We start from the raw sequence: 15,002 nt of genomic DNA, 5'->3' as shown, positions 1-15,002 counted from the left end.
CTAGCTGCTAACTGTGCACTGCGTGGGGCTATTTCCTAATTGTCAACTCCTTTCAACAAATATTTACTAAGTGTATATGATGAACAAGTTACTGTACTAGGCCCTGGAGTTAAAGACACTCGCAGTTTAGGGTGGGAGGTACACCACACAGAAAGAACTGTGGTCCCCTGTCCCTGCCAAACACTCCTTGCACTCCCAGGTGCTGGGCAATGTGGCTGAGTAGCCAACTGGGAAGACCTGCAATACAGAGCTGCCAATGCCTGGGGATACTACAGGCTCCCAGGGAAGGCCCCATGGCCACAGTAGGTGCCGATGGTTCTGGTGGAAAACCTCCAGGAGGAAATGAAGCTTTTTTTTTTTTTTTTTTTGGTGAGTAAGATTGGCCCTGGGCTAATATCTGTTGCCAATCTTCCTCTTTTTTTTCCCCACTCCCCAAAGCTCCCCAGTACGTAGTTGCATATCTTAGTTATAGGTTCTTCTATGTGGGACACCACCTCAGCAGGACTTGATGAGTCGTGCTAGGTCTGCACCCAGGATCTGAACTGGCAAACCCTGGGCCGTGGAAGCAGAGCATGTGAACTTAACCACTCCACCACAGGGCTGGCCCCCTGGGAAATTAAACTCTTCATACCAGGAAGAAGTCAGAGTAAAAGGTACATGGCTGCCCCATCACAGCCCAATGGGCCTGTGTACCAAGAAGAGGGTGTGCCAACATCAGAGTGGTCCCCAGGCCCTGGGACTTCCTGAGCAAAAGGGCTTCCCAGAGCTAGATGGCTGTTTGAGGGAATCCCTGGGCTCCTTGGAGAGGAGGCCAGTCTGGGGAGGAATTCGCAACTCCAGTTTAGGAAAACAGATTGAGCACATGTAAAACATTCACTCCTGCTCCAAACACATGGCATTCCTGACTCTATTCTTTTTAATAAAAATTAAATGACTGTAAACTCATTGGAGAACTGCTTGGCAGTATCTAATAAAGCTGATAAATGCCAACCCTATGACCCAGCAATTCCACCTTAGTTATACACCAAAAGACACAGGTGTATATTCATTGCAGCACCATTTGTCGTAGACCCAAACTTGGAATAACCAAAGTGCCCATCAATGATAGAATGAATAAATAAAGTGCACGATATTCATACAGTGGCATATTATACAGCAATGCCAAAGAACAGCCTACTGAATACATGCATCAATATGGATGATTCTCACAGACAATAATCAGCAAAAGAAGTCTGACACAAAAATAGTATATACTGTATTATACATTCTAGTACATGTCTTGGTAAACATGTATATATTGAAGAATGGAATTTCTGGAACATAGCTGTAGTGGCTTTATAGTGTGTCAACTTAGCTATGGTGAAAAATATTTCCCAGAATTTCCTTCTATCTATGTTTCCAGTTGGGGTGGGCCACAACAGACATTTTTGCATGAGATTTGGAGAGTGGAAGAAAAGCAGTGGCTATATTGGTTTTTACACCTGCAGGGTCTAGGCAGGAGTTTTGTAGCCCATGCACTTTGTTGCTGATCTGCTGGCTCAGCTCCCTGACATGGGGTAGCAGCCAGGCTTGCTCCACCTTTCCCTGAGTCTTCCTTCAGCTTCTCTGACTCCTGGGGCCAGATAACACAGGAGGCCAGCCTCTCCAGCAGGATACCCACTTCATCAAGTTTGCAGGCAGTGGGAAATGACATGAGGTCCAATTTGTCCTCAAGGGTTCCAGCTTATGTTCATGGATTCCAACTTGTCCTTTCTCTCCTCCACTTTATGTCCATCTTCCCTCACCAACTGCCTGACCTGTGGACTTTAAGCTCCAGCACCAGATGCAAACATGACAGCCTTACAGAGACTGTTGAACAGTTACTTGAAGTCAAATCACCGTAACAAATCCTTTCCACTTCTCTGATTGAACCCTGATAGAATAGCATTGGCATAGGTTTGATTTTGTGTGAAACTGCCAAAGTGTTTTCTGAAATGGTTGTACTCATACTCCCATCAGCAGAGTATGAGAATTCTTGTTGCTTCACCTCCTCATCAGCGTAAAAATTAGCAATTAATTTTGTAAAAACACAACACTGTGCAAGCCAAAGCAGGGCAACAGACCACCAGTCTTCAGCCTCTGCTCTGAGCCATGCCCTTGTGGAGGACGATTTTGCAATATCTATCAAGATTGCAAATGTATATATTCTTTGACATAACAACCCCAGTTCTGGAATTTATCGTACAGATATATTTGCATACAATACTGAATTATGAATGTATAAGGTTATTCATTGTTACATTACCATTATTAATAACAAAAGATTAGAAACAACTAAAATGTCCTTAAATAGAGGACTGATAAATTTGATGCCGATAATAGAATTTTTTTTTTAAGGTATGCTTTTTGGTGAGGAAGATTGGCCCTGAGCTAACATCTGTTGCCAACCTTCCTCTTTTTTTTTTTTCCCTCCCCAAAGCCGCAGTATATAGTTGAATATCCTAGTTGCAGGTCATTCTAGTTCCTCTATGTGGAACACCACCTCAGCATGGCTTGATGAGCTGTGCGTAGGTCCGCGCCCAGGATCCAAACCTGCAAACCCCGGTCTGCTGAAGTGGAGCACATGAACTTACCCACTCAGCCATTGGGCCAGCCACCCAGACAATAGAATTTCATATGGCTTTAAAAACAGAAGTTTTCAATGGACTGATACATAAAAATCTTGTGTTAGTCACAGTTCTCTAGAGAAACAGAACCAATGAGATATATATACATAGAGAGAGAGAGATTGATTTATTATAAGGAACTAGCTCATGTGATTATAGAGGCTGGCAAGTTTCAAAATCTGTAAGATGAGTCAGCAAGCTGGACAGATGATGATTTAGTTTCAGTCCAAAGGCTGGTAGGCTCAAGACCCTGGAAAAATTGATGTTTTAGAGTCCAAAGAACTCCATTGGGCTACACAGATCCTTGTTTCATGACACTCTCTCCACACTTGTGCATAAACAGTCCACTTATGAACACCTGTAAACCCACCACTTGCCCCAAAGGCAGGAAAAAAGCTGATGTCCTGATGTCCCAATTCAAAGGCCATCATGCAGGAGGAATTTTCTCTTACTCACAGGATGGTCAGGCTTTTAATTCTATTCAGGCCTTCAACTGATTGGATGAGGCCCACCCACATTAGGGAGGGCAATCTGCTTTTCTCATTCTACCCATTTAAATGTTAATCTCATCCCACAACACCCGCACAGAAACACCAGAATAATGTTTCACCAAATATCTGGGCATCCTGTGGCCCAGTCAGTTTGGCACATAACTGACCATCACAGATCTACAAGCAATCGTGTTGAGTGGAAAATCAAGATGCAGGATAAAGTGGGTAGTACGCTCCCCCCTTACGTTTAAAAAAAGAGAGAGAGGTAAGAGAACAATAAATGTGGGTGTTTGCTTGTATTCCCATAAACACACTCTGGAAGAATACACAAAAACTAAAGATACAGGATGCTTATTGGAGGTGCGGGAAGCAAGACTTTTCACTTTTTATATGCTTTTTTTTAATTATATGTTTTATCTATTTAAAATGTTAAATAACAAAAAAATTTAAATACTTTTTTACATGCCTCCTCCCCTTCTAGGATTGTGAACACTGGAGGAGATAAATCATGTATAAACTTATCTTTGTGTTCCTGGCATTTAGTACATAGTAGACGCTCAATAAACATTTAAGGAATGAATAAATAAATGAACGAACCAGAAGAAAGGGGAGAGGGAAGTGAGGAGCAGGGCAGGAGAAATATGTCAATGGCTGTCAGAGTGGAAGTTTGGGGAATAAGAGAGATGTTGAAAGAAGAGTTGTAGAATTATAATGTGTTGGGGCTGGCCCCATGGCCGAGTGGTTAAGTTCATGCGCTCTGCTCCAGCGGCCCAGGGTTTTGCCAATTTGAATCCTGGGCACAGACATGGCACTGCTCATTAAGCCACACTGAGGCGGTGTCCCACATGCCACAACTGGAAGGACCCACAACTAAAAATATGCAACTAGGTACTGAGGGGCTTTGGGAGAAAAATAAAATCTTTTAAAAATAAATAAATAAATAAAAATATTATTTTTAAAAAAAGAATTATAATGTGTCATGTAATCCACCTTCACATTTATTCCCAAGAAACATTCAGTAAAATTCTCCATTGCTTTTGGGGTTTGATTTGTAGGGTTGTGAGCTGTGATTGTGGGTTGAGGCATATCTAGATACTAGGAATAGAGAGGGGGAACTCAATAAAAAGGAACCTCCAGGACCTGGCCCAGCCTCTGCCCTGGAGGAGGCCAGCAGACTCTCCAGGGAGTGATCTCAATCACTGAACCTGCATTCTGGGCCCATTGTGCTCCTGTCAGGCAGAACCGTGCCCTGCCCCACCTGCTGGTCCTCAGGCCCCTCCCACAATCTACCTCTACGAGCTCCACACACAGGAGCCTACAGATGTGGTCTATGGATGAAAGGTTCAGAAAACAGAACTCTGGAGACCCAGTGCAGACTATGGAGAGAGAACAGTGCTAGAGCTGGGATTAGTATGTGTGAAGAGCTGGTGGCTAATTTGGGGAAGGCAGAAGGTCATGCAGAAGCAAGTGTTAATCTAAGTCCAGGCTGAGTGCAAGGAAGGGGTTCAGACCAAGGTCAGGAGTAGTCATCAACCTTTATTTTTATTTAATATTTTAGGAACTCAGGTGAACAGAATTGGACTACACATATCCTTGTTTCAAGACCTCTCTCCACACTTGTCCATAAACAGTCCACTTATGAACACCTGTAAACCCACCACCCGCCCCAAGAACTAAGATATTACAAATAATATTTACTCATGTGCTTCTTGCATCTCTGCCTCTGCTTCCTCAGAGGTAACCACTATGCTAGATTTTATCCTTTCATTGCTTTTTCCTCTTTGTGGTTGACAGCTTCTAAAATGATCCCTGCCTCCTGGTATTCACATCTATGTGTACCTCTCCCCTTGAATGTGGGCTGGACCTAGTGACTTACTTCTAGTAAACAGGATGCGACAAATGTGATGGATGTCATTTCTATGATTACATTAGATAAGACTGTAACTTCCATCTTGCTAGCAGACTTTGTTAACTCTCTCCCTCGCTGGCTTTGATGAAGTAAACTACCATACTGGAGATGGCCACATAGCAAGGAAATGAGGGCAGCCACCAGCTAACAACCTTCAAGAAACTGAAGCCCTCAGGCCAACAGCCCACAGGAGCTGAATTCTATCAACAACCAAGTGAACTTGGAAGTGAGTCCTTCCCCAATCAAGCCTTCAGATGAGACCACTGCTTTGGTCAATACTTTGACTGCAGCCTTGTGAGAAACTGTGAAGCAGAGAACCCAGCTAAGCCATGCCTGGACTCTTGAGATAATAAATGTATGCTATTCAAAGCCACTAAGTTTGTAGTAATTTCTTACATGGTAATAGATAACACAAGTTCTTTTGCTATTACAAAGAATGTTGCTATGAACATTGCTGTACATGTGTTACAGAACACAGAACACAAGAGATTAAGTTTCCCCTGGGTATATACTGAGCATATGCCTAGAAGCAGAATTTTGAGGTCTCAGGATTTACAAATTTTCAATGCTACTGGTAGTCAGTAAATGATCAGAGTTAGGGTCACACCATGGCCATGGCATCTTGGTCAGGGTTGGGAGTCAAGGTTGGCCTCAGTCCACAGAACTTGGGATCAGTCTATGGGAGTGATAAAGAGGACAGATTTAGGGGTCAGTCCTTGGGTAGGGTTGAGGGTGATTGTGTGGCTACATTTGGGGAGAATCTGAAGCCTGGGTTTGGGGTTAGGGTTGGACAGGGTTGGAGGACACTGTGAGGGTGGGTTTGGGGGTCAGTTTAAGGCCAGAGTTAGAAGTCAATCTGTCCTAGTACACAAGACCTGGCCCCTGTGATATCATCAACCTACCAAGCAATGGCCACCCAGGGCCCACATGCCCACAAGGTGAGACCCACTCTGGGCCTACAAGGTTCTTCCACTCAAGGGGTGGGAGGCAGCCAAGGTGGGCAGGAACTCACTGCCCTCAGGAATCCAGGCAGAGACAGAAGGAAGGCACAGAAGAGAGAGCACAACACCTTTAATGGGGTAGCCCTGTCCCATATCCCCCAAACATTCTCAACAGTACCCATTGGAGGGGAGGGCCATTGGTATAGGCATAGCAATGGCTTCCCCACTCCTAGCTGAGCCCATTCCTCACCCCTTCCTCTCCAGCTGCTGCACTCCCCAACCTTGAGCTGGGTCCCAGGTGAGCACCCAGGAGGGGCAGGGGAGCCCCTCAGCTGCCTGGGGCAGCTTCCCCCACGGCCCAAGGTGCCGAGCACCAGCCTGGTTGGAGACGCTGCTGTCCTCAGAGCTGGGCGGGGACCCAGTTCTAGGGTTGTGGATTGAGCCAGTGGACGACCCCCCAAGGCCCAGGGCAGGGAGCGCCAAAGTGGAGCCCCCGGTGTCAGGCACTGCTTTGGGGGGCACGCCAGGTCTCTGCTTGTGGCTTCTGGGTTCTGGAAAGCGGTCCATTCTCCTGACCCCGATGGAGTGGAAGGACGTGGCTCAGTCCGGGGCTCTGCGGGGAAGGGCTTCTGTCCCACCACCCCCGACGCCTACCCCTACCCCAAGGGAGAGGGGCGCTCGTGTCCCAGGAGGCTCATTGGAGCTGCTGGCTCCGCCCACCCATTCGTCCGTCCGTCTTCCGTCGGTGGGTGCGTTGGTCTCAGCGTCCGGGCTCTGGCGGGTACGGGGGCATCCCCGCGCGCGCGCGCGCGCGCGCGCGCGCGGCCCGGGCTGCCTCTCACCGCTGCTTACGCTCCACCTGCTGGAGCCGCCGGGAGAGGTCTTCGATGCGCACGTTCTTGAGCTGGAGCAGGTGCTCCAAACGCCTCACCTTCATCTGCAGGACCTGGGCCGCGCCACGCAGAAGTCAAGCTTGACGGCCCGCTGCCTTCTGCCCCTGCCTCTCCAGGCTGCAAGGCCTCCCCGCCAATCCCCCGCCTTCCTAGTGCACTCTTACCTGCACGGTCTCCTGCGAGGCCAACAGCTCTTGCTCCTTTTCAGCGATCTGGAGGACGAAGCTTGGGTCGCCCTGCAGCGCCTGGGTATACCCTGGAGGCCGGGGCGCTGGCAGCCGACCCCGCCTGGGGTGGGAAGCAGCTTAGGGGAGGCTTAGACTTCGGGCCCCACCCACACCTGTCCCTCAGCCTGGCCTCCCCCCCTACCCCCCCCCTTCCTCACCTCCCCACCCCGTCCCTGACTTCCCTACCTTTCTAGGTGCAACCTGCCCCCACCTTCACCTCCCGGCTCGGTGTGGATGTCAGAGATCACCTGGCCTGTTGAGGCCAGGAACTGCCAGCCTCCTTACCTGAGCTGCCCCCCTCCCTGGGGGTCTGGGGCACCTTCCCCTGGGGCCTTCTGGGACAAACCTGAGACAAGGCATGTGGAAGAGTAACTGTGCTGGAGTCCTATTTTCCTTCCCCTCCCCACCCCCACCCCACATAGGAAAGAAGAACAGGAGGAAGGCTCCTCCTGGGAAGAAGGAAAAATAAAGGCCACTTTACCCACATCCATGTAGTCAGTGCCATCCTGGGGGGCCAGCTCCTGAAAGAACACCCCCGGGGCCCACTGTGAGCTCAGGCTGCCCATCCCCATGGAGCCCCATGTCACTTCTGTGATCCCCCAGGCCAGGCTCCCTTTAGCCAGGCACCCTTCTCCCACACTTATGGCCAACGGGGGGGCTTCCTGCTGCCCGGGCAGCTCCCCCAGAGCAGTGGGAGAAGCTTGAGTGGGATGGCACCTGTAAGGAGCCCACGCCCTGCTTCCTGTGCCTCTGCCGTTCCTCCAGGCGCTGCCTCAGTGGAATGAGCACCAGCTCCACCACGCCCGGGGCACACTGGGCAATCTTGCGCATCACATCCTCTGGTACCGAGAAGTTCAGCTTGTTCAGCACCTTCCTGGGGGATAGACAGAGGGATGGTGGACTGGGTCATGGGAGAATGAAGTGAGGGGGGTGAGAGGAAGGAAGGGGGTGTGGTGGTTGCAGTCCTTGAGTGTGCAGCCCTGGGGGAATGGGAAGGCACGCATCTGAGCCCCGTGCTTGGGAGTGCGGAGGTTCCTTGTCACCTCCCCAATTGAAGAGTCCCTTGATTTTGTTACCAGATGGATTCTGTTTGCATTGTCCCTCCCCTCCCTGAAACCAACACAGTCCCAGCCTGGGCTGTGGAGACCATAGGAGGTGGAGGGGCTGGGCAGCCCTTCCTGGGATCCCAGATAGGGGCTGCAGTCCCCATTAGTGTGCCCAGGTATTCTGCTACCTGTTCAGGTGACCCCAGTTGCTGAGCTTCTGCTGGAGAGAGTTGGCAGGGACATAATTGTGCATTTCCACCATCTTGGGGAAGTAAAACTTGATGACCTCTGCGACCAGGACTGAGGGAGTAGGGGTGGGAGCAGATATGGAAGGTGGGGGGTTGGGTAAGGGAGAAGAGGGAAGGAGAAGAAATGGGTGCGGTGGGAGAATCAGGGGTGGCAGAGTGGTGGGGCCAAGTGGAAAGGTGGAAAGGGGAATAATGACAGGGAGGGAGTGGTAGTAGAGTGGGGAACAAGAAAGCAAGATCAGTGATCAGTCAGAGACTAAGCCTGCAGCATACCCCAGAGGAGCTGCATCCCTTCCCCATTAACTCAGGGCATATGAAAACTGAGGTCCCTGGCCCTCTAGCAGAGAATGAGTCTCCAAGAGAGCCCTTTAGGAGCCTGGGGCCTCACACTAGGAATTCACATGGATATAGATGCACACACACACACACCAACACCAAAGTCCCAGGAGAGAGTCACAGACTCACACAAACAGATACATGTGATAAGATCCCTCTACAGATATACACATAGCACAGTGTATATAGACACACAGGCACACATATAGCACACACACACACAAAACCACACAGATGCACAAACACACACAGAGATACTTCCATCAGTAGAGTTCCAAGGGACAGTCACCAATACACAAGCACAACAAGTCATAAATACACCAATATACACACAGAGAGACACATACTTCTGTCATTAAAAACCCAGGAGACAGACTTAGACACACAGACATCTATACAATCACAAAGAAAGGCATATGCACACAAGACTCTTCTACATACATACAGGACAGAATGTGTCAACACACATCTGAACACACACAAGACTCCCACAAGACAGACAATATAGAATACAGCAATGAATGTGCACACACAGAGAGATGCACAAATACATATACAGACACACATCATAGTCATTAAAGTCCCAAGAGGGAGTCATAGACTCACACACTCAGAGACACACACACACATACCACACATGCATAAAGGATAGAACATGTAGACGTATATATGGACACACACACACGCACATTCCCACAGATGCAGATAGAAATACACACACACTTATACAACTGAAGTCCTAGAAGATAGTCAGACATCCCCCAAACACACCCCCCACACACGCACACAAGCACAAAGAAGACATGTATGCACACAGACTCCTACAGTAACCCATATTACAGGACAAAACATGTAGACACACACGGACACACAGAGGCACGCGCGCACACGCACACACACTTGGGCGCACACCTCCGTCACTGAAGTCCCGGGAGAGATTTCGCTTGGGCCGGGACAGAGGGATGTTGTCCACCCACAGGTACAGCTGGTGCAGCGCCTCCTCGTCCACGCTGCCCGCCATTGGTGCCCTCGGCAAGGCCAGGCCGTTCCAGCTGTGCAGCGTCCAAGCCCAACCTCACGATCCCTCAAGCGCCTCCTCTCTCGCCGCTGCCGCCGCCCAGACCCGACTTTGCCTCTCTAATCCCAAGACTTGTGTCCCAGCTGGGAGCAGCCATATTGTTTTCTGAAACCATGGCAACCATCCGTGACTCGCCGAGGAGCAGAGGGTTCTGGGATTTGTAGTTTTTCTCCCGTTACCTCCTCTCAAGGCCCCAGCTTTGAAAAGGCGATTAGGTGGCTTCATCTTCCCCGTCTCCCAAGGAGAAATCACCTCTACGCCCACGCCACCTGCTGACCAGCCACGGGTCCACTCTGGGACCTGCCAAAGCCAACCAGGCCCGCAGAGCCCCTACACCAGCATCCCCAGGGCTGGGACCCCCCCCTTCTGAGTCCTTTAGGGATCAGTCCCAAATGAAGGCAGCATTCCAATGTTTGTCAGCTTTATCTGGGAGGTCCATTATTAATCATTCACTGCTTTCCATCTGGAATGTGTGATAGGCTATGTGACAGTGCCTCCTTGCTGTGTCCCTCCTCAAAACTCTGTGCTTATAGGGCCATCACCACTCCCTGGCTCCCAGCAGTGTCCTGGTGGGGCGTTTAACGTGTACCCCAGACTCCCAGAACACTTGAGCTCAAGGCCAGTGCCTTGGGCAGGTCATTTAACTCCTTAACCCTGTGTCCTCCTTTGTAAAATGGGGATGGTTCACACCTATTTGTTCCAATGCAGTCAAGGGAAGGAGAATGGGAAGGGCAATTACAGAACACCTGTATTTGTATGGGGACTGGGGGAATGGGATTTGGCTATAGGTACAGGGGAGCTCCTGTAGACACTTCCACATCCCTCATCTCCCTCCAAGAGCTTTTCTTCCATAGGTTAGAAATTGATTTCAGTAACCAGTTCCTTTTTAAAAGAGCACTATATTTAGGAGGGTTAGGAATATAGGTCCGTCCTTAGTGAACGGGTACAGAGTAGCAGGAAAGGGACACTAGTTGGGTCAGCCTAGGGAGAAAGCTTGCTTCTGCCACAGACTAGTGGTGTGGCTTTGGGCACATTACTGGACCTATCTATGCCTGTTTTCTCGTGGTTTTACCTACCTCATAGGGGCTTTGTGAGCATCCAGAGCGCTTGGCACAGAGCCTGGCACACAGCAAGAGCCCTATTAGCATCAGTTGGTGTTATCATTGATGAGATGATCTCAGTTCCAGCAAAGAGGTGTTCTTGTTGGCAGGAGACAAATGGGAGTGATTTACCTTGTTGGTATTTGAAGTGAGGGACTTGGGTTGGCTGGGGGCACCTGGGGAGAAGGCTATTGCTCCCACCTACTTACTCCAGAGCAGGCCAGGGAGAAGGCTGGGCTTCCTTATGGCTCTCTGGTCTCCTCCTCTAGGGCTCAGATGAGGTGGGGGGAAGAGGGAACTCTCAGCTGCTTTTTGCTGTCACTTAGTTTTGAAGCCTTCACATCCTGGAGGGGATCCCTGAGTGCCAGGAGTGTGGAAGGCCAAGTGTGGAAGTCACCCCACCTTCTTGTTTAAGTCCTACAGTGGCCTTGCCTTTCTAGAAGGGACCACACCCAGGGCAGGCAAGGGACAAAAGATGACCTGGATACCCACCCCCCTTAACATTCCAGGGTGGAGAGAGGAGGAACTGCAAGGTGGTGGCAGGGAGGAACCACAGGATGATGTGCCAGCCCCAGCAGAGGTGGGAAAACCGGTTTGGGGCGCAGAGCTGCCTGCCCTGCTCAAGCTCAAGCCTGCCTCTATCTGGAACCACTGGGGCCTGAGGGCCTCAACGAAGAAAAGGGGGGCGGGGAGTACAGGGGGCGCCAATCTGCAAAGTCCTCACCTTTGGACTGGAGGGCACTGCACAGGGAGTTGCCAACTCATCCTCAGCCTCTTGGGGGTGCAGTGTGTCCCCAGCAATTTCATGAGTCAGCAATTTCACCTTGCTCCTGCCACTGTTCCCAAGGACAGCCGCCAGGCTTGGAGATGCCAATCACTGAAAGGCCTAAAGGGCTCCCTTTTCAGGCACCAAAGGTAAACCAAGGGACGCCCTATATGCCCCTCCAAACTCCAACCTGGACCACAGGAGCTGTCCCAACACACCTCTCTTTCTGCCTTCTGGCCCCACTCCTGCAAGGCCCTTCTTTAATGGGCCTTGCTAGGCCTAGATCCCAGGTGCCTATAGTTTAATTTGGCCCAGCAGGGACTGCTGGTTCTCTCTCCTGCCCCAGCCAAATGACACCGAGTTTCTCTCTAACCCCAAAGCAGTGCAAGGCCCAGCTTCCTCAAACCCACCCCCAGGCAGGTGTAGTGAAGACTCCTTCCTTCCCAAGCTTAGATAACATTTAGATATGGATGTTGCCCCTACCCACGTCACGGCCAGGGCTGTGGCCACCCTCTCAACATTTGCTTCCATGTCCCGCCAGAGGAAGGCCCAAAGGGAACCAGGGAAGGACATGTCCCCAAGACAGACGCAAGCCCAGACCACGAAGGATGCACCCTTGGCTGTTAAAACGTTCACCCCCACAAAAGGGGGGTGGACAGATTTATTGAATTCAGGCTGGGAAAGGAGCTGCTGGTTGGCTGGACTCTGGGCCCAGCCCCAGGCCCCCTACCCAGGATAGGGCCCTGTCAGAGACGGAGAAGAGGAATGGGGCCTGCAGCTGCCCACAAGGGAAGCGCCCATTATCACTCCTCTGGAGGGTGCCTTGGGAACCTCCAATCTGGAAAGAAAACCAAGGGCCAAAGTAACATGGACTGGGGAAGAGGGGAAGCAGGCAGAGGCAGGCTCAGGAGCCTGCAGTGAGTTAGACTGTGCTTCTTGAGACGGCCCAGGGGGCAGGATGGGGGGGCTGCCAGCCTTGTGGGGGCCTAGGCTGGACCTTCCTCTGGAGCCCTTCCCAGAATGGCTTTGGGGTCCCCTCCACCAAAGACCTAGTGTGGACGGCAGAGGGGAGAGGCACTCTCCGGCCGGGAGCTTCCAGGGCCCATCCCTGGCTGCTGCTGTGGCCTAGTCCACTGATGGCACGGTGTGGTAGCACCGGACAGCTCCCCCCTCCTCCCCACCTGGTCCCCCAAGCCAAGGGGCATATGGGGAGGAAAGAGGATTCTGAGAAAGAGGCAATAAGCAGGCAGTGAGGCTGACCCCAGCCCCGGACCCTACCGAGGTGACTGGGACTGTCACAGGGCCAGGAGAACATCACTAAAGGATCTGGGGCTCCCCACTCTGGTTCAATCCACAGTAGCTGCCGGAGAGTCCTCTGCCCTGGGCTGGTGCTGCCACATCCAAGTTGGGGGCATGGCTAGGCCCAGTCGCTCAGCTTTGATGTCCAAGACCCCGAACTCCGGCCTGCCTGGCATGGTTCTTCCTGGTCACATGGACCAGATCATGTTCCAAGTGGAGAATGTGGCTCTGCACACGATCGTCAATGGGGAAGGAGGTCAGGTACCTCTTGACCATAGCAAAGTAAGCCATGGCCTCCCCAAAGCTGGGTACAGGCACCTCATCACCATCTTCCTCCTCATCTTCGTCATCTTCATCTTCATCCTCCTCATCATCCTCATCTTCGTCTTCTTCCTCACTGTCCGACTCAGAGTCCTCCTCACCTTCTAGGAAATGGAGGGTGGGGCACTGGGCCTCCTCCTGGGCACCATAGCCCGCGAAGCTGCCACCGGCCTCCACTACTCCCTGGGCCCAGTCCTCTGCCTCCAAGCCCTCAGAGGAGCTCTCCTCCTCCTCCTCCTCTTCTTCATCACTGTCATCAACATCGCCCTCCTCTTCCACCTCCTCTTCCTCCCCCAGCTCCTCTCCTTCTCCGCCTTCCTCCTCCTCGCCTTCTTCCTCTTCCTCCTCCTCCTCCTCCTCCCCTTCACCCTCCTCTTCTTCTTCCTCTTCTTCTTCCTCCTCCTCCTCCTCTTCCTCCCCCTCACTCTTGAGGGCAGTGGTGATAGTGGCATTAGGGCCACCCCCGAAGCCAGCCTCACGAAAGCAGGCAGCTATGTCCGAAGGCTCCACTGCCTGCCAGGCTGCAGCCACGAAGTGCAGAGCCTCCATGAGGCTCAGCTGCAGGCCTGAGCGATCCTGGCCCTCCAGCGCAGCCATGGCCTTGAGCAGCATAGCCTGGCGGTAGTGCCCCTTCACCTGTTGGACCACTCCCCGCTCCAGCGGCTGCACGGCACCAGATGGGAAGAAGGCCAGCTGCACATGCCGCAGGCCCGAGGTGTCCAGGGATTGGGCAGACAGGCGGCCGGCCAAGAGCAGGACCCGGCGAGATTCTGCAGCCATGCGGGTGTCCAGGGCCTTCAGGTACTTGGCCAGGGCCTGAGTGGTAACACCACCCTTAGAATTGGCGGTGTAGTCGCAGGGCAGGCCGGCTTGGCCTGCACGGGGCTTGGCCGACTTGCCGGCCACAAGCGGGGGCAGCTTCTCGCTGCCGTCGGCGTTGGCGCACAGCAGGACGCTCAGGCGCTGGGTGGCTCTGCGCGCCCGTCCATCACCTCCGCACATCCCTGCGGCCTGGTCGGGCAGGAAGTCGTACCAGAGACTGGTCTCGGTGGCGCTGAACACGTCCTGGGAGGCGTAGCCCTCGGCCACCGACGGCGGCTGCTCCTCCCGAGCACGCCAGCCGGTCGTACTCCCGCCGCTGCCCTCCGAGGGCACCGCGGGCGGGCTGGCTGGAGCCGCTGGGGCCCGGGGGGCAGCGCTGCGCGACCGGGCGCGGGCCACGCTGCTGCAGGACACCACACCGTGGCGCCGGCGGAAGCGGTCCAGCCAGCCGTTGGAGGCGGTGAAGTCGTCCATGCCCAGCTCCTCGGCTATACGCAGCGCCTTCTCCTTGAGGATGATGCCCTTGACGGGCAGGCCAGCGGCGCGGATCTGCTGAAACCAGGCGATGAGCAGCCCCTCGAGCTTGTCGTAGGGGGACAGCTTGTTGGTTTTGCGGCAGGTGGAGGCCACACCGTACTTGCGCTCCGACGCCAGGATGGCTCGCTTGTTCTTCAGGATGGTGCTCAGCGTGGACGGCGGGATGTTGAAGCGCCGCGCGATCTCGCCCTTGCGCAGGTCCGGGTTCTCCTCCACCTCCTGGATGATCCGCGACTTCTCCCGGAACGTCAGCTGCCGCCGCTTGGGGCCCATCCTGGCGCGCCCCCCGCCCCGGGGCCCGGCGCCACCGCCGCCGCCCCGGGGCGGGGGGCCCGGGCCCGCG

General features: G+C 52.7%; 2 protein-coding genes across 8 annotated transcripts; both read right to left on the bottom strand.

Moving 5' to 3' along the window:
- Nucleotides 1-4,801: 4,801 nt before the first annotated feature.
- SPEF1 (sperm flagellar 1) lies at nucleotides 4,802-10,058 on the bottom strand. 7 transcript variants are annotated; one of them, XR_006891211.1, is made up of 9 exons: nucleotides 9,649-10,056; nucleotides 8,341-8,452; nucleotides 7,824-7,980; nucleotides 7,588-7,627; nucleotides 7,392-7,452; nucleotides 7,044-7,167; nucleotides 6,829-6,932; nucleotides 5,948-6,056; nucleotides 4,802-5,721 (listed from the first exon to the last, which is right to left on the bottom strand). XR_006891211.1 is itself a non-coding variant. In XM_046679688.1 (8 exons), the coding sequence occupies exons 1-8, from the start codon at nucleotides 9,755-9,757 to the stop codon at nucleotides 5,697-5,699; spliced, it is 732 nt and encodes a 243-aa protein (XP_046535644.1). In that variant the 5' UTR covers nucleotides 9,758-10,056; the 3' UTR covers nucleotides 4,804-5,696. The 7 variants fall into 7 exon arrangements, 5 of the variants coding, with proteins under 5 accessions (XP_046535644.1, XP_046535641.1, XP_046535640.1 ...); XR_006891210.1 differs by having other exon boundaries at nucleotides 5,684-5,721; nucleotides 5,948-6,557; nucleotides 9,649-10,058; XM_046679688.1 differs by lacking the exon at nucleotides 5,948-6,056 and having other exon boundaries at nucleotides 4,804-5,721.
- Nucleotides 10,059-12,296: 2,238 nt separating this feature from the next.
- On the bottom strand, nucleotides 12,297-14,996 carry CENPB (centromere protein B). Its single transcript, XM_046679683.1, has one exon. The coding sequence runs from the start codon at nucleotides 14,930-14,932 to the stop codon at nucleotides 13,112-13,114; it is 1,821 nt and encodes a 606-aa protein (XP_046535639.1). The 5' UTR covers nucleotides 14,933-14,996; the 3' UTR covers nucleotides 12,297-13,111.
- Nucleotides 14,997-15,002: the final 6 nt, after the last annotated feature.

The sequence above is a fragment of the Equus quagga genome, chromosome 12 (genome assembly GCF_021613505.1).
Source record: "Equus quagga isolate Etosha38 chromosome 12, UCLA_HA_Equagga_1.0, whole genome shotgun sequence".
NCBI lineage: Eukaryota > Metazoa > Chordata > Mammalia > Perissodactyla > Equidae > Equus > Equus quagga.
The sequence above is the reverse complement of the archived record's forward strand: the minus strand, read 5'-3'. Positions and strand labels throughout refer to the sequence as shown.